General features: G+C 66.6%; 6 protein-coding genes across 7 annotated transcripts; 2 read left to right on the forward strand and 4 right to left on the reverse strand.

Annotated features, from left to right (window-relative positions):
* Positions 1-209: 209 nt before the first annotated feature.
* FCER1G (Fc epsilon receptor Ig) lies at positions 210-2,172 on the reverse strand. The gene is made up of 5 exons (XM_056322138.1): positions 1,986-2,172; positions 1,527-1,618; positions 1,301-1,342; positions 954-974; positions 210-563 (listed from the first exon to the last, which is right to left on the reverse strand). Exons 1-5 carry the CDS (start codon positions 2,041-2,043, stop codon positions 507-509), a joined length of 270 nt encoding a protein of 89 aa, XP_056178113.1. The 5' UTR covers positions 2,044-2,172; the 3' UTR covers positions 210-506.
* A 450-nt stretch (positions 2,173-2,622) lies between these two features.
* Positions 2,623-8,470, reverse strand: NDUFS2 (NADH:ubiquinone oxidoreductase core subunit S2). The gene is made up of 14 exons (XM_056322086.1): positions 8,347-8,470; positions 8,130-8,233; positions 7,093-7,283; positions 6,274-6,394; positions 5,967-6,079; positions 5,782-5,856; positions 5,541-5,618; positions 5,221-5,306; positions 4,738-4,857; positions 4,461-4,590; positions 3,785-3,880; positions 3,463-3,546; positions 2,892-2,949; positions 2,623-2,789 (listed from the first exon to the last, which is right to left on the reverse strand). Exons 1-14 carry the CDS (start codon positions 8,448-8,450, stop codon positions 2,752-2,754), a joined length of 1,398 nt encoding a protein of 465 aa, XP_056178061.1. The 5' UTR covers positions 8,451-8,470; the 3' UTR covers positions 2,623-2,751.
* A 2,544-nt stretch (positions 8,471-11,014) lies between these two features.
* On the forward strand, positions 11,015-15,140 carry ADAMTS4 (ADAM metallopeptidase with thrombospondin type 1 motif 4). Its single transcript, XM_056322058.1, has 9 exons — positions 11,015-11,183; positions 12,217-12,540; positions 12,730-12,862; positions 12,959-13,129; positions 13,220-13,506; positions 13,586-13,772; positions 13,888-14,063; positions 14,135-14,310; positions 14,399-15,140. Exons 1-9 carry the CDS (start codon positions 11,052-11,054, stop codon positions 14,808-14,810), a joined length of 1,998 nt encoding a protein of 665 aa, XP_056178033.1. The 5' UTR covers positions 11,015-11,051; the 3' UTR covers positions 14,811-15,140.
* Positions 15,141-15,243: 103 nt separating this feature from the next.
* On the reverse strand, positions 15,244-18,373 carry LOC130141600 (collagen alpha-2(I) chain-like). Its single transcript, XM_056322627.1, is given in 10 exon segments — positions 15,244-15,808; positions 15,884-16,013; positions 16,092-16,164; positions 16,355-16,469; positions 16,646-16,707; positions 16,847-16,931; positions 17,063-17,110; positions 17,264-17,289; positions 17,291-18,118; positions 18,237-18,373. Coding segments are annotated over 10 exon segments (1,671 nt in total). The 3' UTR covers positions 15,244-15,641.
* Positions 18,162-20,830, forward strand: B4GALT3 (beta-1,4-galactosyltransferase 3). Its single transcript, XM_056322085.1, has 6 exons — positions 18,162-18,627; positions 18,864-19,099; positions 19,194-19,384; positions 19,466-19,588; positions 19,773-19,877; positions 19,955-20,830. The coding sequence occupies exons 1-6, from the start codon at positions 18,372-18,374 to the stop codon at positions 20,445-20,447; spliced, it is 1,404 nt and encodes a 467-aa protein (XP_056178060.1). The 5' UTR covers positions 18,162-18,371; the 3' UTR covers positions 20,448-20,830.
* Positions 20,740-23,653, reverse strand: PPOX (protoporphyrinogen oxidase). 2 transcript variants are annotated; one of them, XM_056322083.1, is made up of 12 exons: positions 23,498-23,653; positions 23,283-23,417; positions 22,718-22,833; positions 22,509-22,641; positions 22,279-22,423; positions 22,001-22,191; positions 21,851-21,911; positions 21,658-21,776; positions 21,449-21,562; positions 21,216-21,365; positions 21,091-21,133; positions 20,740-21,013 (listed from the first exon to the last, which is right to left on the reverse strand). In XM_056322083.1, the coding sequence occupies exons 1-12, from the start codon at positions 23,582-23,584 to the stop codon at positions 20,877-20,879; spliced, it is 1,431 nt and encodes a 476-aa protein (XP_056178058.1). In that variant the 5' UTR covers positions 23,585-23,653; the 3' UTR covers positions 20,740-20,876. The 2 variants fall into 2 exon arrangements, with proteins under 2 accessions (XP_056178058.1, XP_056178057.1); XM_056322082.1 differs by having other exon boundaries at positions 20,740-21,133.
* Positions 23,654-23,797: the final 144 nt, after the last annotated feature.

Here is a 23,797-nt window from a genome sequence, read left to right on the forward strand (position 1 = left end):
CCACCATCCCCCTGTCCCCATGGCTCTAACCCCATCAGATGGTGCCACCATCCCCAAGGGGTCCCTGTCCCCAGCAGGACACGGTGCCACTGTCCCTGTCGAGCACCCAGCCCTGCTGGCAGCTGCCATCATCACTGTCCCCACGCCGTGTCCACCCCCACCAGCAGCCGGTGCCATCGTCACCGTGCCATTACAACACACCCTCCTGCTCTGTTTACACTGGTGCTGCTTTACTGGGTGAGGGGACACAGCACCATGTGCCCCAGGCAGCTCCAGCCCCACACTGGCTCAGGAGGTCCCAGCACAGCAGCAGTGCTCAGGCTGTGCCAGTGCCTGGTCGGGAGGCAGTTCAGGGCCAAACCCAGCCATTTCCAGGGGGGAAAAGCTCCAGTTCTCCATCACAGTCCTGGGGGAGGGAATGGGGGGGGGGCCATAGGGGCGTCCCCAGCTGCTGGGGGGGGGGATAGGGCAACGAGGAACGTCTGTGGCGCGGCAGCAGGACACAGTCAGGAATGTTTCATCTGGAGGGTTTCATACATCTCCTGGCTCTCACCGCTGAGCCCCTGCATGGGAGAGGGGGTTACGGGGTGCTCACCCCCACCTCACGATGGCCACCCCCCTGCAGGCTGTCACCCCACTATGGGGGCTTCCCACCCAACATCTGCCCCAGGGAAGGGCCCTGGGCTGTTACGGAGTGGGGGGCTGCACCCAAGGTGGGTGCTCCCAGGGGGGGAGTGGGGGACAGGGCACCCTCCCCCAGGTAACAGCGCACATGGGATACAGCACCAGGGTGAGGCGTCCCTACGGGGCGGGACACCCAGTGGGATACAGGCACCCCAGGGGACACGGCACCCCACCAGGGGACATGGCACCCCACCAGGGGACACGGCCGTAGGTAGGGCCCCCCCCAGGACAGGACCCCCCCAGAATGCATCACCCCCAGGCTGACTTACTGCATAGACAGCTTCTTCCTTCTGCTCCAGGAAAGAGAAAGAGAAAGAGAAAGAGCTGAGGGGGGCCAGGATGAGGGACACGGACACACAGACACCCCTGTCCTGCTCTGCCCTCCCCCCCCCCCCCCCCTCTAATCCCTGGCAAAGTGGGGGGAAGCCATGAGGTTTCCTGGATTTCTTCCCCTCCCAGCCCCAAGACCACCAGAGCCCTCCCCTCAGCCAATTCCCCTTTGCTTTCCCCTTCCGCGGCTACAGCATCAGCTAGGGTGGGTGCTGGCTGAGGGGGCCCGTCCCTCCCAGGGTACCCCAGCCCCAAACCACCCAGAGTCCTGGCTGCCCTTTGCTACCTCCTTGCCGGCTCCCCGCTGCGATGCTCGGCGAACCAGGAACTGCAGGGGGGCGAAGGGATTGCCCAAAATAAAAAATAAACAAACAAAAGAAATAAGAGGAAAAAGCCTCAGCGTAGGTGGGGAAGCCCTGGGAGCTCTGGCCTCCTGGGGGTCCCCCCCCAAAAAACAGGGTGTGCCAGGGGTTTAGCTGGTCCCTGAGATGAGGCCGGATCCTGGCACTCACCTTCAGGCGGCAATAGAGGACGGTGAGTACAATGCCATAGAGGAAGAGGATGGCATCCAGGACATAGCAGATCTCCGGCTCCATCAGGGCCTCTGGGGACAATGGGAGGGTGGGAGGGTGTCCCGGGTCAGCATGGCCCCAGGATGGGTCCCGCACCCATCCTGGCTGCTGAGAGCTCAGCTCCGCCACCTCCAAGCATCACCACTTTCTGCATGCTGCCAACAGCAGAGGGTCCCGGGGGATCCCAGGTGGCACCAACACCCCCTTGGATGGTGTCGGAGAGCACTGGAGCCCACCAGGACCTTCCCTGGGGCGCCCCTCCCTAACACAAGTACCCTGGGAGGGGCCTTCGATGGATCCTGACTCACACCAAACGGCGAGTACGCGGTTGAGAGCGCCAGCCCAATGGCCATGCACCCACCCAGCTGCTCCCTATCCCCGCAGGACCCCCATCCCCACCTGTGGCTGGGGTCCACAGCAGCAGCAGGGCAGTGGCGAGCAGCAGGCGGGTGCCCATCCCTCCACGAGGCCCCGCGCGAGGTCCGGCCGGTCGGGGTTATCGTGCCGCAATCAGCAACTGCGGAGCCAGTGCCACCGCCACCCCCTCCCCGGCCGGCTCGCACCGCCTCTGCTGGCTTCCCCCCTCCTCTGGCCCTGGGGAACTGGCCCGCGCAGCCGTCCCCGCTTCCCACAATGGGCGGTGGGGATGTTGCTCAAGGGCCCAGCGAGCTGTCCCCGCGGTCCCCACGTGCCACCCGCCGTCCCTGTGCCCAGCCCACCCTGGCCCTGGTGGTACCGCAGCTCCCTCAGCCCTGCTGCGGTCAGCCACAGGGGCTGCAGGAGCACCCACCAGCCCCGGGGTGGACGAAGGCTGTCGGAGAAAGCCTGCAGGAATCAGCAGCACCCAAACCTGGGCTGCTGCAGGTGAAACTCTGTGGGTCCCCCCGGGCTCCTCCCGGCCATGGAGGGGCCTGCACCAGGGGGCTGCCACCACGGGAAGGGGAAGCTCTTGACCACAAGCCTCACATGGGAAAGGGAAGAGGGTTTCACCAGGCTTTGGCTGGATAAGGGAAGAGGCAGAGATGGGGCACTGGCCTGGAAGGACCCAGTTTAGTCTTTATTTGACTCAGATGAAGAAGGGTGCACGCGGAGGGGGGGGGCAAGGGGGACCCTTCCGCCCAGAGCAGCACACACAGCAGGAGATGGGCACAGCGGGGCTGGCACCTCACCGATCCACCTCCCCGAAGACGATGTCCTGTGTGCCTGCAGGAGGGAAAGAGGGGTCATAGCATGACCAGCCCCCCACAATGGGGCAGAAGCCCCCCCGGTAGCCATGGGAGCCCCCAGTCCAAGGAGGGAACATACCAATAATGGCCACGACATCTGCCAGCATGTGGCCCTGCGACATCCGATCCAGACCCGCCTGAAGCAGAGCACAAGGGACCCCCATCAGTCCACAGCCCCCTCTCCAGAGCCCCCCAAGCACCCACCACCCTGGCCCCAGGCCTGCCCAGGCAGGCAGGGACAGCTCCGCTTCCCGGGTTTGCAAAACAATAGTGACCACACAGGGCCTGGTGGGGCTCACTGCTTCCGGAGCGGGTGCCGTGGTGGCAGAGGGCCCACCCCCCCCCACCCTCGCCCGTGGTGGATGGGCAGACAGGGGAGGGGGTGCTGCCCCAGCCAGCGTGACCCGCTGGGGAGGAGCTGGGGGAAGTGGTCAGTTATCAGCAGAAAAAGGAAACCAGCTCTAACGGCAGAGGCACGAGAGGCGAGCTGGAGTCACAGCAGACGTGCTGGGGCTGCGGCGGAGCAAGCCCAGCAAGGAGAGCGGGAAAGAGCACTCATCCCAGGCTGCACTTGTCCCCTCCAGCCCAAATCCCACCCGCACCGCAGGTACCAGCATGGTGATGCCACCAGCCACCCCAGCCTCTCCTACCAGGTGAGCGAATCCAGGTGCCTTGATCTTGCAGCGGTAGGGGCGGCTGCTGCCGTCTGAGACAAGATAGACACCAAATTCGCCCTGCAAGGACACAGGAATGGGGTTGGTGACATGGTGACGCTGCTGGGGGGCTGAGGCTCTGCATCCCAGCCGCACTGTCCAGCCCTCAAACATCAGTCTGGTACAAGAGCAGAGTCTTGGGGACAGGACAGCCCACCCAGTCAGTGACACAAGCAGCACGACGTCCCCAGAGAGTGGCACGGGACACCTTTCACCACAACAGAGCCCACTGTCCCCGTAACGCTATGAGAAGTTGCACCTTGGGGGCCTCAATAGCTGTGTAGGTGGCTCCAGGGGGCACCTGGTAGCCCTCCGTGTAGAGCTTGAAGTGATGGATCAGGGACTCCATGGACGTCTGTGGAGAGAGGAGGGCGCAGTCACCAAGGGCGAGCAGCCCTGTGCAGGCAAGAAACGCTGCCCATCTCCTGCCTGCGCCTCGGCGGCTGGTGACAGAGCGCAAAGCGTGGGAACCAGGGTGGTGGCCACGTTCATATGGCCACTGGCCATAACAAGCATGTGGAATGACGAGGCAGGGCACTGCCAGATCTCTTCCATGCCGGCTTCTGCTCTGCCAGCACCTGCCCTCACCAGAGTGGCTTTTTGGCCAAGCTGGGCTGGGCAAGGAAGAGCCAGGGCAGGGAGATTCCCTCCTGCTGCACGGGGCCAGGCTGCTGCAGAGCTCAGGCGCAGCTTCAGCAGGCAGCGAACCCTCCCGGCACAAAGCCGTGCTCCCTGCCCAGATGCTGCCAGACCCGGCAGGGACAGCACACAGCAGGCCAGGCAGTCCCCAGCTGAGCCGGGGAACAGACGCAGCAGCAAATAACATCAGCAAAAGCCTCAGCGGAAGCATCTGACATGCCCAACAGCGTTTCCTGCTCGCCAGCACCAACACGCAGCCAGCAGCGAGGCCCGGTGCGGGAAGGCAGCGTGTTTACCTTCATTTCTGCCCGCTTCGGAGGGGAGACTTTGGCATCATCTACTTTGATCTCCCCCTCAGGCATCTTGTTGAGGCACTGGAGGATGATACGGAGGGACTGTCGCATCTCTTCCACACGGCACAAGTACCTGTGGGACCCCCACGCTGCTCAGGACCCCACGCCCAGCATAGTGGGCGCCCCATGGGGAAGCCGCAGCCTCATCACAGCCCCACAGTGGAGGTGTGACCCTGCCAAGGCCTCCCGCAGCCCCCGGCAGAGACAGCACGTGGTTTACCTGTCATAGCAGTCGCCCCGGGAGCCGATGGGGACGTCGAACTCCACCTGGTCATAGACGTCGTAGGGCTGGGTCTTGCGCAGATCCCAGTGGATCCCCGAGCCCCGGAGCATCACCCCACTAGGTGGAGGGAGGTGGGTGAGCAGCCCCACGCCAGCTCCCGGCCCTCCCCACACCCCAAAATGGACCCCGACACAGGGGAAAAAAGCAGCCACATATCCCCCGCCTGCACACTCCCCACAGCCCTGAGCAGCAGCCACAGGATGGTGGCTCAGGGACATCAGGCGAGTAAAGCCAGGCAGGACACAGTGTCACAGCTCTTGCCAAGCTGTGGTCGCCGGAGAGCTGCCATCAGGCCCTGAGGCAGCTCCAATCAGCCACGGGGACGCCTGCAGTCAGGGCTGAGACCTTCAGACACAGCTGGGCAGGGGCAGGAGGCTGATCCACCCCCTGCCAGGCATCCCTGGGAGCCACTGGACCCACCTGAACCCATAGTTGAGAGCCTCCTCTGCCGTTATCACCCCAATGTCAATGGTGCGGTTCTTCCAGATGCGGTTGTTTGTGAGCATCTGCAGGCAGCAAGGTGTTAGTCACCCGTCCCTCGCACCGGCTGCCCTCCCCAGCTGCACACCCCCTTTCCTGACCTGTGTCACCTTGTCACTACTGCCACAGGAGGAATAACCCCGCGCTGCCCGTGCCCAGAGGATAGGCAACGCAAGACTCCAGCCCTCAGAGTGCTGGGAAATGGGGACTGTCCCTCTCTCCCAGGTTTCAAGCATAAGTCTGGCTCCCATCCTGCTCACCTCCTCCACCTCGTCTATCCGCATGGAGAAATTCTTCACAAACTCATAGATGTCATCCATCAGCCCCAGGGGCAAGTCCTGCACAGGAAGAGAGGGACGTCAGCCCACACACAGCCAGCGGCACTGGGGACACGGGCAGGGAGGCAGGGGAAGGGTGGTCATCCATCCAGGGACACCTCGCACATCCCCGCCAGATGGGAAGGGCTCCGCAGGAGCCACGGTACAGCACAGCCACCCTTACCTGGTGCACCCCACCGGGGCGGATGTAGGCGGCGTGCATCCGTGCCCCTGAGACCCGCTCGTAGAACTCAAACATCTGTGAGGACAGAGGAGAGCCCACTGCTCCACGGCATGGCCCCGCGGGCAGCACCGAGCCACAGATTTGCCCCTATGCCAATCCCCCGGTGTGGCTGTGCTGCACTTTACCTTCTCCCTCTCCTCAAACATCCAGAAAAAGGGGGTCATGGCCCCAATATCCAGTGCGTGTGTGGTCACAGCCATGATGTGGTTGAGCAGCCGGGTTATCTCTGCGAAAAGGACTGGGGGCAGAGAGGGCACAGGTGGCTGAGCACCTCGGGCCTTGTGCCCCCTCCTTGGGGAGAGCAAACAGGGGCTGAGCCCCTAGAAAGCCGAGAGCTATGAGCTCTCAGCAGGGCAGGCAGGAGTGCCTGCCTCTGGGATGGGAGCTGGAGCCTCACAGAAACAGTGTGGGGACGTGCAGGTACGCCCTCACCTCGGATCCACTGAGCCCGCAGGGGCGGGCGGATGTTGAGCAGCTTCTCTACGGCCAGGGAATAGGCCTGCTCGTTGCACATCATGGAGACATAGTCGAGACGGTCAAAGTAGGGCAGTGCCTGCCAAAAGAAATGTCCCTGAGTGGCAGCAGCTGGCACCTGCAGCTGGGTAGCAAACACCCAGGACTGATGGAGAGCACTCAGAAGCTTCACCGCAGCTGGGGAGTGCTGGGACGCAGCCACCAGGCGCAGTGTCCTCCCAGTTCAGGGAGCACCAAGCACGACAGCAGCTGTAAACGCAGCCCAGAAGCTCCAGCTCCAGGCTGGAGTGGACACATGGACAGCCCTGCCTTGGGATAAGGCATGAAGGAAGACAGAAAACATCCCTCTGCCAGTTTTCACAGACACTGCAAGGGCCCCAGTCCCTTGTGCATCCTCAGCTGAAAACTGTCACTGCCACACAGCTGAGCGTGGGTGCTGTCCTGAGCTGCCGCAGCCAGCCAAGGCAGTGCCCCCCCGACCAGTCCTGAGCTATTTCAAGCTCCATTTCTCCTGCCAACAGAAAGATTAAAATCCAATCAGGATAATAAATCAGTGGGGCTTGTTTACAAACCCTGCTGCAAAACCCAACAGGCAAATAATCCCTTCCCAGTGCACCAAGGAAACTGCTGATGCATCCAATCAGACAGCTGCAGACAGATGGACACCAGCAACCCCTCAGCTCCTAGTTTTCTCACCCCAAAAGAACACCCCTGTCTCTCCCCAGACAGACACCAGCCCCTGGGATGGGGAAGCGTTGGGAGCCCACTGTACCTTACCTGGAGGTACGTCTTGTACTCTATGAGCTTCTCAGTGCCTCGGTGCAGGAGGCCAATGTGGGGGTCACACTTCTTCACCGTCTCCCCGCTCAGCTCCATGACCAGCCGCAGGACCCCATGGGCAGCCGGGTGCTGAGGCCCAAAGTTTATGGTCAAACTTGAGACTTTCTTGTGAGCCAGAGGGTCCCTGTCTGCTCAGGGAGCAAAGAGGAGAGTCAGACAGGGAGGAACATCCACCCCCAGAGGCACCACTGCCCCCAAGAGTGCTCGGCCTTTCCCAGCAGCACAGGCACGCAGAGCGGATGCTGGACAGACGTTCAAGCCGAGCTCAGCGCTTGGCCGGACATCAGGAACACAGCGTCCCGACCGCCAGCTCCAGTCTCAGCTCAACGCAAGACCCCTGGGCCAGGTCCAAGGGCCTCCTGGGAGGCTCAGCCTGCGCTGACCGCTCTCCCCGGAGCGCAAGAAGCCAGGGAGGAGCCGGGGCTGCAGCAGAGACCAGGCACGGGGAGTTTTGCAGAACCAGCAAGGAGAAGCAAGGAAGGAGAAGCTCAAAGCCCGTCACAGGAGCCCCTTGCAGCAGCTTAGGGGGGCACAGGTGGGGCTAAAGCTCCCAGCGGACTCACCCCCTACACCCACATCCCTTGAAACCTGGGCACCCACGGGACACGCCGGAGAACAAGGCAGACCTGAGCCCCACTGAGTCCTTGCAGGGCACTCCCCAGCCCCACGTAAGCCCCACTGGGCCCTGAGCACACCCCACGCAGACCCGAGCACCCACAGGGCATCCGAGGAACGCCGGTCCGGCTCTGGAGCCCACTGAGCCCCCCCGAAGGCCCCCAACACCCCTCCAGGGCTCACCCGCGGCCCCTGACACCCTTCCAGAGCCTCCAGATCCCCTCCAGGCCACCCGAAGGGCTTCAGAGCACCCCCAGAGCCTCGGCTCGCTGCCCCGGGCCCACCCAGGGCCTCGGCCTCTCTCCCCAGGTTTTCCCCCGGGCCCAAGAGCCCCGGCCTCCCCCGCCAGGGCCCCTCACCGTTCCAGGGCGGCGGCACCCACTTCTCCGTCTCCTTGCTGGGGTACATGACGGCGCCGGCGTACTGCTGGGCCCACTCCACATCGGGCTGCCACTGGTGCGCCCTGCGGGACGGGGACAGGCCGTGAGGGGGGGGGGGGGGGGGGGCCGGCCCTGCCGCCCCCAGCCCCAGCCTCCCGCCGCCGCCCCCGGCCCCCCGGCTCCCCGCCGCTCTCACCGGGCCGGGGCCAGCCCCAGCCGCGCCGCTGCCCGCAGCCCCGAAGGTGCCCGCAGCCGCCCCAGCGCCCGCAGCGCCGCCATCTTGCCCTTGGCACTGCGCATGCGCCGCCCCCCCGCGCCGCTGCCAGGGGGCGGGGCCGGGCGCCATGCTTGGGGAGGGCAGGCGAAGCCCGCAGCGCCGCCATATTGGCTGCGGGGGCCCCGCCGGCGCTGGTATTAAAGGCAACAGGAAACGGCCGTGGGCGTTGCCGCCATCTTTGTGTCGGGCAGAGGCTGATGCGGGGCGGGGTGGCCTCGTGGGAAGGGACGGAGGGCACTGCGACGGGCACGGGCACGTGGACGGAGGGGATGGAGGGGGCAGAGGGGAGGGGGGTGAGCAGTATGTGGCGGGCGAAAGAGGAGCACGGTGTCTTGGCGTGATGGCGGGGGGACGTGTGTCCCCAGACCCCCCTGCTCAGGGGCCGCTGCAGCTGGGGGTGGCCCCTGCCGCCTTCTGTGACACCCACAGTGTCCCCGTGCGGGTGCTGGGGGGACAGGTACCGGGCTGCCATGAGGATGCTGGGTGGGGGTGACCAAAATAGTCCCGCATCCACCCGCGCCAAGCACACCCCCACCCCCGCCGTTGGGGAGTTCCCAGACTCTGGCATCTGGACTTGGCCCCCCTGCCAGGGGACACGGGGACCATCCCGCTGTGCCAGGACCCCCCATGTCCCCTGTGCCCTCCCCCCCCGTGTCCCCACAGCCGTGGGGTCGTGCTGGTTCCCGTGGCCTTCTCCTGCATCACTGTCCCCAGTGACGTCAGCAGCCAAACCCACGTCAAGGCTGTTCCTGAGGTCACGCAGCGCAGCGTGAGTCATGGCGGCTGTGCAGGCTGATGCTGCCCAGATGTTGCCCACTGGCTGCCCCCCCTGCCCCTGGCACGGGGCCACCCTGCTGGGGCTGGGTCCAGCCTTGGGCAGGGGAGCTGGGCCAGGACGAGCCCCTGATGCTGAGCCCTTGCCAGCACCCAGGGGTGCCCCATGGCTCAGACAGCAGGCCTGTGGGGGATGCTGGAGCTGGGGATACTGAAGCTGGAGAGATGCTGGAGCTGGGGATACTGAAGTTGGGGGGATGCTGGAGCAGGGGCTGCTGGAACTGGGAGATGCTGGAGCTGGGGATACTGAAGTTGGGGGGATGCTGGAGCAGGGGCTGCTGGAACTGGGAGATGCTGGAGCTGGGGATACTGAAGTTGGGGGGATGCTGGAGCAGGGGCTGCTGGAACTGGGAGATGCTGGAGCTGGGGATACTGGAACTGGGGGGATGCTGGAGCCATCAGATGACAGAGAGGGTGGATTCTGCATGTGGCTGAAGGTGGCGGATGTTGGCCAGAGCAGATGTCAGACCCCAGGGATGCCAGCTGTGCCGGATGCCAGAGGCAGCAGATGCTGCAGCCCGTGGGATGCTGGCTCCGGTGGATGCTGGCTGTGGCAGATGCTGGAGCCTGGCGGATACTGCACGTGCTGGCTGCTGGCCACGCAGGTGCCAAGGCCATGGCGAGCTCTCGGTGGGCTCCACGTTCCCATGGCGGCACTGTTCCCGCACACGGGTGGGTGCTGGGCAGGTGCCGTCCCAGCCAGGCCCGGCTGCGGTGCTGGCGAGGTCCCGTGGGTGCAGCCCAGCACTGCTGGGGCACCAGCACAGAGGCTCTTTGTGCGGCAGCGCCGAGTGCCACCGGCTCCCTTTGTGCCAGGCCGCGTCACCCTGTTGTTCTCCTTGGGGACGGCGGGGATGGCACCGGCACCGGCACCCCTATGGCAGCACCCAGGGGACCCCCAGACAGGAGTGCTAAGGGGTGCTGGGGCAGGGAGGGCAGCTGGGCCCTGCCCCCTCGTTCCGAGAAGGGAGGAAGCAGGATGTGGCCCATGTCCTGCCCAGCTGGGCTGGGGGCCAGGAGGTGACTCCGGTGTGACACACGGGTGGCCCTGCTGGGAAGTGCGGACATGGGGAGGGGACAGGCGGGCTGGCACCGGAAGGCTGGGATGAGGGGACAGGAAGGGATGGGGGGCATAGGGATGAATGAAGAGGATGAGGATGGATGGGGCAGGAGTGGATGAAGAGCATGAGGAAGGATGGAAGAGACAGGATGGGAAAGGATGGAGGGGATGGGCAGGGATGGAGGGGACAAGGTGGGATGAGGAGGATAAAGAGGGATGAAAGGGACCAGTAAGGATAAAGGGGACAGAGCAGTGGGGTGTTAGGGGGCAGCGGGTGCTGCAGGGTGGGAGAGCACCCTGGGGTGCCCCCAGCCCCGTGCCCACCCTGGGCACACCAAGGCTGCCCCCAGCAGACACCTGCACTGCCCCTGGCCCCTGCTGCCCTGCGGGTGCCCTGCAGCAGTTCCGGAGAGAGGGTCCCGGTGAGGGGACCCCAGCAATGGGGTCCTGGTGAGGGGGTCCCTGTGCAGGTGAGGGCGTCTTGGTGCAGGTGGTCCCAGTGAGGGGGATCCCAGCGAGGGTGTGTCGGTGAGGGGGATCCCCCGGCTCGGGCCAGCTCCCTGGGGACCCTGCTCTGCCTTCCCGGAACGACGGGGCGGGGGGGGGGGGGGCCGGGGCTCCCTGCCGCGCTCCGCCCGCCCGGGGCCGCCTCTCTCGCCCGTTAAAAGGAGGCGGCGGGGGCAGAGCCGGCGGGGACCTGTTGTCGCGGCGCTGTCGCGGTGCCCGGGCCATGCGCCGCGCGCTCCTGGCGCTCCTGGTAGCCGCCGCCGCCGGTGCCGCGCGTGGACCCGCCTGTCCCGTAACGGCACCGGACGAAGCCGGGGCACGGTCCCGCGTGGGGCCGGCCCCGAGGAGAGCCAAGGTACGGCTGGGCCGGGACACGGCAGACCGGGATGGAGCGGGACTGACCGGGATGGGATGGGATGGACGGGGACACACCGGACGGGGACTGACCGGGACGGGCTGGGATGGACGGAGATGGGACGCACCGGACCGGAGTGGAGCGGGACTGACCGGGATGGGCTGGGATGGAGAGAGATGGAACACACCGGACTGGAGTGGACTGGGACTGACTGGGATGGGATGGGATGGACTGGGACACTCCGGACCGGTACTGACTGGGATAAGCTGGGATGGACAGAGATGGGACACACCAGACCGGAGTGGACCGGGACTGACTGGGATGGGATGGACTGGGACCAGGATAGGCTGGGATGGACCGGGACGGACCAGACCGGGATGGACCGGGACTGACTGGGATGGGATGGACCGGGACGGACCGGGACTGACTGGGATGGGATGGACTGGGACCAGGATAGGCTGGGATGGACCGGGACGGACCAGACCGGGACGGACTGGGACTGACTGGGATGGGATGGACTGGGACCAGGATAGGCTGGGATGGACCGGGACGGACCAGACCGGGACGGACCGGGACTGACTGGGATGGGATGGACCGGGACGGACCGGGACTGACTGGGATGGGATGGACTGGGACCAGGATAGGCTGGGATGGACCGGGACGGACCAGACCGGGACGGACCGGGACTGACTGGGATGGGATGGACCGGGACGGACCGAACAGTGGTGGGCTGGGACCGGGATGGACCGAGACATAGCGGACCAAGACGGACCGGGACCGGGATGGGCGGGCTCTGGGATACTTCGAGCCGAGATGGGCCGGGCCAGGGGCGGGCCGGGGCGGGCTTCCCCTCCGCCTCCAGGGGCGCGGCCGGGACCCGCCCCGAGGGGGCGACCGGGGCCGCGGGCGGCCGGACTGGGACACGCTGGTGCAGGGCCCAGAGACACCGGGGTGTGCCGGGCTGGCACGGGCACGGTGCTGGGGGGCACGGGCTGGCGCCGGTGCCCTGCCCCAGCGCCCCTCTTCCCGACAGCGCTTCGCCTCGGTGCCGCGGTACGTGGAGATGCTGGTGGTGGCGGACGAGTCGATGGCCCAGTTCCACGGCGCGGGGCTCCACCGGTACCTGCTGACGGTGCTGGCGGCGGCCGCCCGGTCCTTCCGGCACGGCAGCCTGGGCAACGCGGTGGAGCTGCGGGTGACGCGGCTGGTGGTGCTGGGCCAGGGCACCCCAGGGCCCCCCACCACCTCCAACGCTGCCCAGATGCTCCGCAACTTCTGCCAGTGGCAGAGGGGGCTCAATGTCCCCGACGAGGACAGTCCCCTCCACTTTGACACCGCCATCCTTTTCACCCGGCAGGTGTGTGTGTGGGGTGAAAGCTGGGGGGTTATTGTGGGGGTACTGCAGGGCTCTTTGGGGTCCCTGCAGGGTGGTCGTGAGCTGGCAGGGTCCCTGGGTGCCCCTCAGATGGGCCCACCCCAGAGAGTTTGGGTGCTGGCTGGGCTTGGGGTGCCCTGGAGCACCTCCCCATGCTCTGCCTGCCCCCAGGACCTGTGCGGGGCAGCCACCTGCGACACGCTGGGCATGGCTGACGTGGGCACCATCTGTGACCCCGAGCGGAGCTGTGCCATTGTGGAAGACGATGGGCTACAGTCGGCATTCACAGTCGCCCATGAGCTGGGTGAGCAGCGGGGGCCAGCATGGGGGGGACACACACAGCACACCTACTGCCACCCATGAGCCCCTCCAGGGCTGACACCACTGTCCCTCGGCACAGGCCACATCTTCAACATGCTGCACGACACCTCCCAGCCCTGCCAGGAGCTGAATAGCCGCTCTGGAGCCACGCGCCACATGATGGCCCCTGTCCTCTCCTCGCTGGATCCCGGTGAGGTGTGGTCCCCCTGCAGCACCCACTTCATCACTGACTTCTTGGACAATGGCCACGGTACGACCCAGCACAGGGGATCCTGGTGCAGCCACATCCCATCTCGGTGCTCTCAGGGACCCCTGGTGTAGCAGTGCCATGTCCCCGCAGGTCACTGCCTCCTGGACAAGCCCCTGGAGTGGCTGCAGCTGCCCTCAGCGCTGCCCGGCAGCACCTACCCAGTGCTGCAGCAATGCCAGCTCACCTTCGGGCCCCACTCGCGGCACTGCGGTGACCTGCAGCCGCCCTGCGCCTCGCTGTGGTGCACCGGCCACGTCAGTGGCCGCTCTGTCTGCCAGACGAAGCATTTCCCCTGGGCCGATGGCACACCGTGCGCGCCGGGCAGGGTCTGCATGGATGGGCTCTGCGTTGGCACTGGCCGCCTGCAGGAGCTCACCGTGAGTCCCGGAGAGGCGGCGGGGTGGGCACTCACCCACCAGCTCAGGTTTGACACTCCCTGTTGTTTTCTGGCTGCAGACACCTGTGGACGGTGGTTGGGGGCCATGGGGGCCATGGGGCAGGTGTTCACGGACCTGCGGTGGTGGCGTCCAGCTCTCCCACCGCAACTGCACCGCGCCGGCACCTCGCCATGGTGGCCGGTACTGTGAGGGGAAGCGCACCCGCTTCCAGTCCTGCAACGTGGAGGAGTGTCCCGGCAGCACCCGTGAGTGGGGCTGGCCAGGGGTGGGGAGCAGGGGTTGCACCGGTCCCCGGTGCAGGTTATGGGGGCAGGCTGGGGGCTGCTGCCGGTGCCGACTGTGCCACACTGCTGCCGGCAGCCCTCACCTTCCGGGAAGAGCAATGTGCCGCCTACAACCATCGCCCTGACCTCGTCAAGGGGCTCCCAGCCCCCCTGGACTGGGTGCCGCGCTACAGTGGCGTCTCTGAGCGGGACCAGTGCAAGCTGACCTGCCAGTCCCAAACCCTGGGCTACTACCATGTGCTGCAGCCAAGGGTGAGTGTTCCCCTGTCCGCCAGGCACCCCAGGGTGCCGCCGGCAGGCGCTGAGGCTGTGCCATGCCACAGGTGGCCGACGGGACGCCCTGCTCCCCTGAGAGCACGGGGGTGTGTGTGCAGGGCCGCTGCATCCCTGCTGGCTGCGACCGTGTCATTGGCTCCAAGAAGAAGTTCGATAAATGCATGATGTGCGGTGGCGATGGCTCCAGCTGCACCAAAGTCTATGGCTCCTTCACCAAACCCCGGTAAGCACCCCAACGGTGGCGGTGGGACTGGGGGCATGCCACCTGCCGGCTGCCATCATCTCCCCTCCAACCTCACTGTGCCCCACAGCTATGGCTACAACGACGTGGTGACCATCCCGGCAGGTGCCACGCACCTCCTGGTCCGGCAGATCTCGGCGCAAGGCGGTGAGGATGTCTTCCTGGCACTGAGGCAGCCGGCTGGCAACTCCCTCCTCAACGGTGGCTATGTCCTTGTGCCTTCCCCGACTGACGTGGTGCTGGCGGGTGGTGCGACCCTGCGCTACAGCGGGGCCACGGCAGCCACCGAGATGCTGGCAGGCCGGGGGCCGCTGCGTGAGCCCCTGGTGCTGCAGGCACTGGTGGTGGATGAGCGGCGCCCACCAAGATTGAAATACAGCTTCTTTCTGCCCCGGGCGCAGAGAAGCCCATCAGCAGCCTGGGAGAGGCAGAAAGCTGAGATCCTGGAGATCCTCAGGAACCACCGGCACAAGCAGCAGTGACACAAGCCCATCGGGGCTGTGGCTCGGCCAGGGAGCGATCCCAGCGGCACCGCAGCTCCTATTTATTTGGTTATTTATTGTCCATTGGCAGCCAGGACACTGTCCATGGAACGGCATCGGGCAGCCCCTCAGCAGAGCTCCAGGGGCTTGTGCCACGCAGGGGACAAACCCCGGTGCAGGTAACCGCATCTACCTCAGCCCTTGCATGGGCAGAGTGGGGTGGCCCCCTGGGCAGGCCCCAGGGGTCCCCGCCCTGGCTGCAGTCCCCCCTGGCACAGCCACTCAGCTGTGATTTATTGCATTGCTGTTATTTAAAGCTATTTATGGAGCTGACTAGCGTGGCGTGTGGTGATCAGTGCAGCGGTACCAGGCACAGCAACAACGCTCGGGAGCAGCTGTGGCTGCATTGACCCTCCCTTACTGCTCCCAGCATCTTTCCCCCACAGGGTGCTACTAGCAGCACCCCCGCTCCCCAAGAACAGGGGACCACCAGCCTTGCCCAGAATGGGACTTTATTGGGTGCTGCTGCATGCAGCCTCTTGGGGCAGCTGCAGCTCTGTACCTGTCTCTTGAGGCGGCAGCTGGAGCCGTGGGTAAGGCAGCGTCCTGCCATGCTGTCAGCCTGCCCCTAGACATCCTGGGGTAGAAAATCCCACACCTCTGCACCCCAGGGATGGTGGGGCTAGGCATCCGCTCTGCCAGGGAGCCCCAGGACCCCACTGCTGCACTGGATCAGTGCTGCCAGGTGGGTGCCCAGGCTCTGGGGGCAAGATTCACCCCCGGAGGGATGGCAGAGGGCTCACTGCCAGGCACCGAGGTGCTGAAACGCCATCACGGCTCTGGATCCCGGTGTGAAGCCACTGTCAGCATGTTTCCAGCATCCTCCCACGTGCTGGGCGCGGGGAGGTCAGAGTAGGGGATGGGCAGCGGGCTGTACCCAAGGTCTGTGCCCAGCGGGGGGCTGCGGCTCCAGGGGAAGAGCCAGCAGAGCACAAAGCCTGGCCGGAGGGAAGGGGAGAAGCATGAGCCATGCTGGGATACCTGGCCCGACAGGCCTTCCCAGCCCCACGCACCCTGCCCGAACACCTCCTGCAGCAGCACCAGTTTGGGTTTTGGGGGGCACAGCTCCTCCTGGTTTGTCTCCTTCAGTCCCTGGTTACAGATCTGCTCCAGGGGAGTCTCATCCATGATGATCAACATAACCTGGGGTGACAGGGACATCACCGTCAACATGCTGCCACCCCCACTTGCCCCAGTGCCCCATGCCGCTGCCCCACTAACCTAGTCATAAAACACAGCAGCGACGAAAGCCCCAAAGAGGAGAGACTCCAGCAGCAGGACGATGCAGTGAGCTCTGGGAGGGTGGCCACGGGTGAGAGTAAGACCATTGGCTGGGGCCAACGTGGGGCAGCCCAGAGCCCGTTCCCACTGCTCCCAAGGCAGGCCCAGGGTCCCACCACGGTGCTACCACCCAGGCCCTCCCCTCTCAACGCAAGTTCCTCTACACAGGAGAGAGACAGGACCCCCGTGCTAACCCTACTTACGTTCGGACGTGGTTGCTTGCCATGTCTCCTCCTGCCGCCATCCCTGCTGGACTCCTGCCTGCCGGTCCCAGCCAGGCAGCCAGCACCAGCCCTGTGGCGTAGAGACTGGCGAGCCCTGGCACAGAACAAGCAGTGAGCTGGCAGATAGTGAGCATCCCCCCTACACACACTGCATCCCCTGGAGCTGCCTATTGCCATGGGGCTGGGCACCCCAACAGCCCCAGAGCCTGGCCAGGGACCCAGGAGTGGGGCTGCCCCATGGGGAACAGGGACCTCCATGTGACCACTCACCAGTGTAGAAGAGGAACTGGATGAAGTATTTCTGGTTTAACTCCCTGATGCAGTTGTTGATCCTATGGGTGGACAGATGGGTGACAGGGGTCTTACTGTCCCTGGTCCCATCTCAGAGCACACTCCAGTGCCCAGGGACGGAAATGACCCATGGCAGAGCCCCTTGGACTTGCAGTGTGGGGCCATACCAGAGGTGCCTACCAGGGGCAGTGGTGGGCACGGGGCGGGCGGTATGCCTCGCAGCAATTGCACACTGTCCAGTCCTCCTGGCTCTGCTGGGACGGCACTCAGCAGGGACCAGCTACCAGGGCTGCTCCCAGCAGTCACAACGCAGCCCCTCACCCCCATCTCACCCCACCGGGTCCCCTGGCCACCCCCTCAGCGCCCTGGTCTCACTCGCTCAGGCTTTCGCCCCACTGTGCAGGACAGAGAAGTCGACGGTGGTGTTGGGGAGGGGAACCACACCTGGGGACGGACGGGGCAGGGGGTGACACGTGAGACCCCACCTCACCGGGCCGCCACAGCCCAGCTGCCCCCGGGCAGGGGCTGGGCACCCGCTCCCCGCCATGGCAGTCGGCCGGTGCCGCGGGGGACACCCGGTGGCGGGGGGGCGCTCACCAGGGTCGGCGAGGCCGGCGCGCGCGGCAGGCCAGCAGCAGAAGCACGATGAGGTTGAAGGCGGCAGCGTGGAACGGGCACCAGGACGCGGGGAGGTGGGGGCGCGGGTCAGGGCGGCACCACGGGGGCCCGACCAGGACGAGAACCCTCCCCCGGCCCAACACCTTCCACACTCCCGGGAGACCCCTCGGGTCCCCCCCCGCCCGCTCCTCCGGGGCCCGGCGGCACCTGCCGCGCAGGGCGGTCTGCGGCAGGACGTGCGCCAGCACGGCGTAGTCGGCGTAGCCCGCACCGAAGTAGCTGAGCAGCGGGCAGAGGGCGCCGCACGCCTCCCGCCCGCGGCGCCCACCGCCGCCATGGCGCCCCCGCCGGAAGTGGCGCGGAGCTGCTCCCAATCGGAGCGCGACCCCGCGGTGACGTTGCAATAGGGGCGGGACAACACGCGGAAAAAGGGGGGGGAGGGGGGGGCCCGATGGCGTGTGCAGTTGCCGCGGCGACGGAGCGCGGGCGGAGCTTGCCTTGGGCACGCCCCTTGCGGGGTGTGTCCATATTGAGGCCCCGCCCGCTTCCGGAGGGTTGGGCTCCCCCGGGTCCTGCCGCCCGTCACTCCGTATTCCCACCCGGGACCCCGCCCCCCGCCTGAGCACCCTCTGAGCGCCTCGGCACCCCGCCGGGCCCCCACTCGCTCCCCTCCAGGCACCTGCGACCGCGTCTCCCCTTGGCACCCCCAGCCTGCCCCAGGAGCCCCGGTGCCCCCACCCCGGCCCGATCTGACCGGGAGGAGACCCTGCCCCTGCCCCCGCCCCCACCCGCTGCAGGCGCTGCTCGGGGCAGGCACCCGCTCCCGAGCGGCCCCTTTAACACCCACTACGTCCGGGGCTCCGCCCCCTACGCCCCGCCCGCTCGCTCTCTCTGTTCCAAGATGGCGGCGGCGGCCGGGCGGGGCTGAGGCTCTCCCGCCGCCCGCAGGTACCGGAGGGTCCGGCAGGGCACCGGGCCCGACCGTGACCCCGATCCCGCTGCGCCCGCGATGCGGCCCGGCGCCCCCAGCCGCCCGCGGTGATCCGGGCCCGCGACGATCCGGGCCCCCGCCGGGCCGGGCCCCGCCATGCTGCGGCGGCTGCTGGAGCGGCCCTGCACCCTGGCGCTGCTCGTCGGCTGCCAGTTCGCCTTCGTCGCCTACTTCTCCCTGGGCGGGTTCCGCAACCTCACCTCCCTCTTCGGCCGCGCCGCCGGGCCCGTCTTCGACTACTCGCGCACCCAGGACGTGTACGCCAACCTGAGCCGGCTGCTGCCGCGCCAGCCCGCCCGCCCCGACCCCGCGCAGCCCCTGCCCTTCTGCCCCCAGCGCTCGCCTCTGCTCGGTGAGTCACCCGCCGCGGTGGGGCAGCCACAGCGGCCGGGGGCGGCGCGCCGGGGGGGGCGGCGGGGCACGGAACGGCAGTGCCCCCGGGGAAGGAACCGGTTCCGCGGCTCCCAGCCCGGACCGACCGGCTGGACCGGGCTGGGGCGGTGGCGAGCGGCCCCGGGGACCCGCGCACCCCTGCGGCGGGCGCCGCCCCCACCGCCCCACGCCAGCCTCCTGCCTTCCCCCGTGCAGTCGGGCCACTGACTGTGAGCTTCAGCCGGGTGCCCACGCTGGAGCAGATCCAGATGAAGAACCCGGCGGTGCGGGAGGGCGGCCGGTACCAACCTGCCACCTGTGAGCCCCGGTCCCGCACCGCCGTCATCATCCCCCACCGCAACCGCGAGACCCACCTGGGCCACCTCCTCTACTACCTGCACCCCTTCCTGCAGCGCCAGCAGCTGCAGTACGGCATCTACGTCGTGCACCAGGTGAGTCCGGTGGGTGCCAGGGGCTTTACCGTGTGTTGGGGCCTGTGCTGGGCTTGTGCCGAGGGTCACAGCTGCCAGCCCCCTCTCCCCGCAGGCAGGCAACTCCACCTTCAACCGTGCCAAGCTGCTGAACGTGGGGGTGAAGGAGGCGCTGAAGGATGAGGAGTGGGACTGCCTGTTCCTCCATGATGTCGACCTCATCCCTGAGAACGACCATAACCTCTACACCTGCGATCCCTGGAACCCCAAGCATGTCTCCATTGCCATGAATAAATTTGGGTACAGGTGGGTGATCACAGCTGGGGGCGAGCCAGGAGCGAGGGGATGGCCCTGGCCCTGGCTCAGTATCTGCCCCCTCTCTTGCAGCCTGCCGTACCCCCAGTACTTCGGGGGGGTCTCAGCTCTCACCCCTGACCAGTACATGAAGATCAATGGTTTCCCCAACGAATACTGGGGCTGGGGCGGTGAGGACGATGACATCGCCACCAGGTAGGACAGCGCAGGGATCTGCCAGTCTTACCCTTCCCCATGTTTGTCCCCTGCTGGGAGGCACTGGCCACTCGCTGGGCCCTGGGATGGCATCACTGTGCAGGACAAGCTGCCCCACCAGCGGGGACACAGGCAGTGTCCCTGTGCCCTGGCACCCTTGGGTGACGTGGTGGCTTGTCTGCAGGGTGCGCCTGGCTGGCATGAAGATTGCCCGCCCGCCCATCTCCATCGGCCACTACAAGATGGTGAAGCACAAGAGTGACAAAGGCAACGAGGAGAACCCCCACAGGTCAGGGGGCTGGCAGGGGGCGTGGGGGTCCCACGGGCAGCTTGGCCGTGACATTCCCCTTCCCTTGTACCTTCCAGGTTCGACCTGCTGATCCGCACACAGCGGATGTGGACACAGGATGGGATGAACTCCCTCACCTATGTACTGCTGGCCAAGCACCTCCACCCGCTCTACACCAACCTCACAGTGGACATTGGGATGGACCCTCGTGCTGGGAGGGGCCGCAGGGGGCCAGTACCGGGCCACGAGGGACAGAGGTACCGCAGCAGCACCAGCCTTTTCCGGGAAGAGATGCTGCGCAAGCTGCCCCGGGATGCTGCAGGGTGGGGGGGCAAGGAGATATCCGTGTCCCCCCAGCTGCCCACAGCCACCCTGCAGCAGCCACTGGCAGGTAATGGCACCCAGGGTGGCACCAGCTCCCCACCGGCACCAGGGATCACCCAGCACAGCCCCGAGGCTGCTGGGGAGGGTGATGCACACCTGGGGGGCAGTGCAGGCATGGCTGTGGCACAGGAGGAGACCCTGCCTGCCCATGGGGACAACCAGAGCCTGCTGCAGGGTGCCCACTAGCCACTGGCTACTGTGGACCCCACATGGACTCTTGCTTGCTGTGACCCAGCACCAGGGTGCACAGGGTGGAGGAGCTGCAACCAGGCTGGTCGTGCTGTGGCCTTGCTGGAGAGACTCAGGGGAGTGAGCCCTAGTGCCAATCACATAGGGAGCTGCTGGCCATGGGGCTGGTGCCTGGTGCTGGGGGGCACCCCCCAGGAAGGGTTGCAGGCAGAGCTGGGGTGAACCAGGGGCTTGCCTGGCCCCATCTCCCTGAGGGCCATGGGTGCCCAAAGATGGTCACAGGCTGTGCTGCCAGCACACGGTTATTTATTCTATTTATGAGCTGCTCCCTGGACCTTTATAAGGGTTTTTCAATAAAAAAGAAACCACTTTGTCCTATGGCCATGGGACTGCCTGGCGCCAGAGGGGACCCAGGGATGCTGGGGGTCAGTGCAGCTGCCCCAGCAGACGCCCAACAGCTGCTTTGGCACTGGCAATGCAGTCGTTGACCGAGACGCCAGTGTAGGAGGCCCCAATGAGGCTGAGGGGCAGCTGCTGCTCTGCCAGGAAGCGGCCGATGCGCTCTGCAGGGATGGGGATGGGTGGTGGGTGCCTCTGTGGGGTCCAGGGGAGGACCCCCAGTGCCCCAGCTTCCTCTTACCTATGCGCTGCCAGTGGCCCAGTGTGTACTGGGGAATGCAGGCCTGGGGGGCAGAGCAGCTGGTGAGCCCAGTGGGAGCCCCTGGAGCCCACCCCAACACCAGCCCCCCCAGTGCCATCACCCACCTGGTGCACCTTAACAATGGAGCGGGTCGGGGCTGGCTCCAGGCCCAGCTGCTCCCGCACTGCTGCCTGTGCCCGCTGCAGCAGCAGCGCTGGCGCCACCGCCGCCGGATCCCCAAAGCTCTGTCTGAACCAGGCACCTCCCAGCATCACCTACATGGCACCAGCAGCATCATGAGCCCCCCCGGGCTCTGGATCATCCCTGTCCCCCACAACATTCATCCCCAGCCACTCACCGTCAGCCGCACCGAGGTGGCTCCTGTGCCGTTGTGCTGGGGGAAGGCCACCGAGTCGTAGACGATACCCAGAAGGGAGGCATCCTCGGAGGAGGGCACCAAGTGCCCAAAGCCCTGGGCAGAAGCAGCAGTGGGAGTGGGATGGGGTGACCCGTGGGTGCTGGGGTCACCCGTACATGTTGGGGCACACCTGTGGGTGCTGCTCTTACCGTGACAGGCAATGTGATGCCCTCGTACTGCAGGTTCACCACAGCCACAGACACAGCTGGGATGCGCCGCAGCTCCTGTGCCAGTGGCTCAGCCTCGGCTGGCAGCACCTCTGCCAGGGCTGAGAGGAGAGGGGACATCACGGGGGGGATGCCACCATCCTCCCTGCCCTGGTGCAACCCAGGGCACACCTACCTGCGGCCGGGAGGGCACTGACCACATGGTCAGCTGTCACGGTGCTGTCTGCCAGGATGAGCTGTGGGAGTGAGGAAAGCAGTGTGCCAGGGGGAGGCACTGTGAAGGGGACCCAAGTGTCCTGCCACCCCACCCACACCAGGGCCCTACCTGCCAGTGGCCACTGGGGTGCCAGCGCAGGCGGCGCAGGGGTGCATGGCAGTGCAGCTCAACCCCACGTGGGCGCAGGAAGGCCGCCAGCGCCTCGGCCAGGCTCTCCATCCCACCCCGCAGTGACCACTGGCTCCAGTGCTCGGCCCGCGCCCGCTGGCTCAGCCTTGACTCAGCCCCACGCTCCTTCCCTGCAGATGACAATGCTGGTGTCCCCTCGTGTCATAGAGGTGGCACCAGGGCGTCCCCACCTTGTGTCCCCCAAGTCCGGCGCTCACTGGAGCCCAGCGCCAGCCCCAGCAGGACAGATCGCCGGTGCCGCTCGGCCTTGAAAAGCGTGGGGAAACAGGAGCGGATGCTCAGTGCTCGGCAGTCCCCAGCAAACACACCCCGGCACAGGCTGTCCACAGCAATGTCGGCCACCTGTGGGGACATGGCAGGATGAGGCTGGTCCCCGCCTGGCCCCTGCCAGGCCCCGATAAGGCTATCACTCTGTGCAGACACCCACCTCCTGGCCGAAGCGGCGATGAACAAAGGCGTACACGCTCTCATCAGGCTCCGTCCCGGCTGGTGCCAGCAGGTCCCGCACCCCGCTCCAGAGTAGTGCCCGCGAGAAGGGGGGCACTGGCCACAGCAGGCCCCTGTAGACACCGAGGGCTCAGGGGAGGGTGGCCCACACACAGGTGGCACCGGGGTGGCACTGGGGCAGGCACCTACTGCAGGCCTGAGGGCAGTTTGTGCAGGGCTCCGCCGGTGTAGAGGAATCGGTTCCTAGAAGCCGGGTGGTCTCCAGGGACAGGCAGGACGTCACCCTCCAGGCCGAGCTCAGAGACCTGCAGGGACGTGGCAGGGACGAGCACGGCAGAGGGCACAGGACCTGCCCCAGGGTGCCCTCAGCCAGGCCCCAGCACCCAGGCAGGAACCCCCAGACCCTTGCACCCACCCAGGGACCACCTACAGACCCCAGCACCCAGGGACGCCTGTCCCCCAGCACCCTACGCCAGGGCCACCCCTGGACCACTGCACCCTGGGAACCCTGTGCCCTCGTGCTCCCAGACACCCCCAACCACCCAGGGAAATCCCACAGACCCCAGGAGCCACCAAGCCCCCCCACCCCCAGACTCCATCACCCTAGACCAACCCAGGGACACTCCAGCCCCCAGGAGGCACTCAGGGACCCCTGACTCCAGCACCTCGCTCAAACACCCCCCACCAGACCCCAGCACCCTGGAACCCCCTTGGCACCCCGAACCACGCGCCAGGAACCCTCAGCTCCCCCTACCATGTGCAGGGTGTCGGTGCCCACCACGCCCCCGGGGCGGATGCCCCGGGGCCCGTGCTCGAACACGGCCCCGTCGGCGGTGCGGGTGCTTTGCAGCCACCCCCCTAGGCGGGCGCCGGCCTCTAGCAGCAGCACCTGGGGGACGCCACGGTCACCACGGGGACACCGCGGCCGGGGTCCCGGCCCCCCCGGGGGACTGCCGGCCCCGCGCTCACCTTGGGCGGGCGGGCGCCGCGGGCCAAGTGGTAGCAGGCGGCCAGGCCGCTGATGCCGCCCCCCACGACGGCCACTGTGGGCGGCATGAGGGAGCTGAGCTGGGCCGAGCCGACCCCCGGGCACGGCAAGCCTCGCCCCTTCTCGCCGATAATAAGGAAGAGGGCGGGGACAGCGCGACGGCGCGCCAATGGCACTACGCTGTCCCCTGACGGACAGGCGCGGGGCCCGCCCGCCGCCCTGCTACGGCGGCCGGGCCGGGCCAAGGGGCGTCGCAGAACGGCCAGCAGTGAGCCCACCCC

The sequence above is a fragment of the Falco biarmicus genome, chromosome 19, assembly GCF_023638135.1.
Source record: "Falco biarmicus isolate bFalBia1 chromosome 19, bFalBia1.pri, whole genome shotgun sequence".
NCBI classification, from domain to species: Eukaryota; Metazoa; Chordata; class Aves; order Falconiformes; family Falconidae; genus Falco; species Falco biarmicus.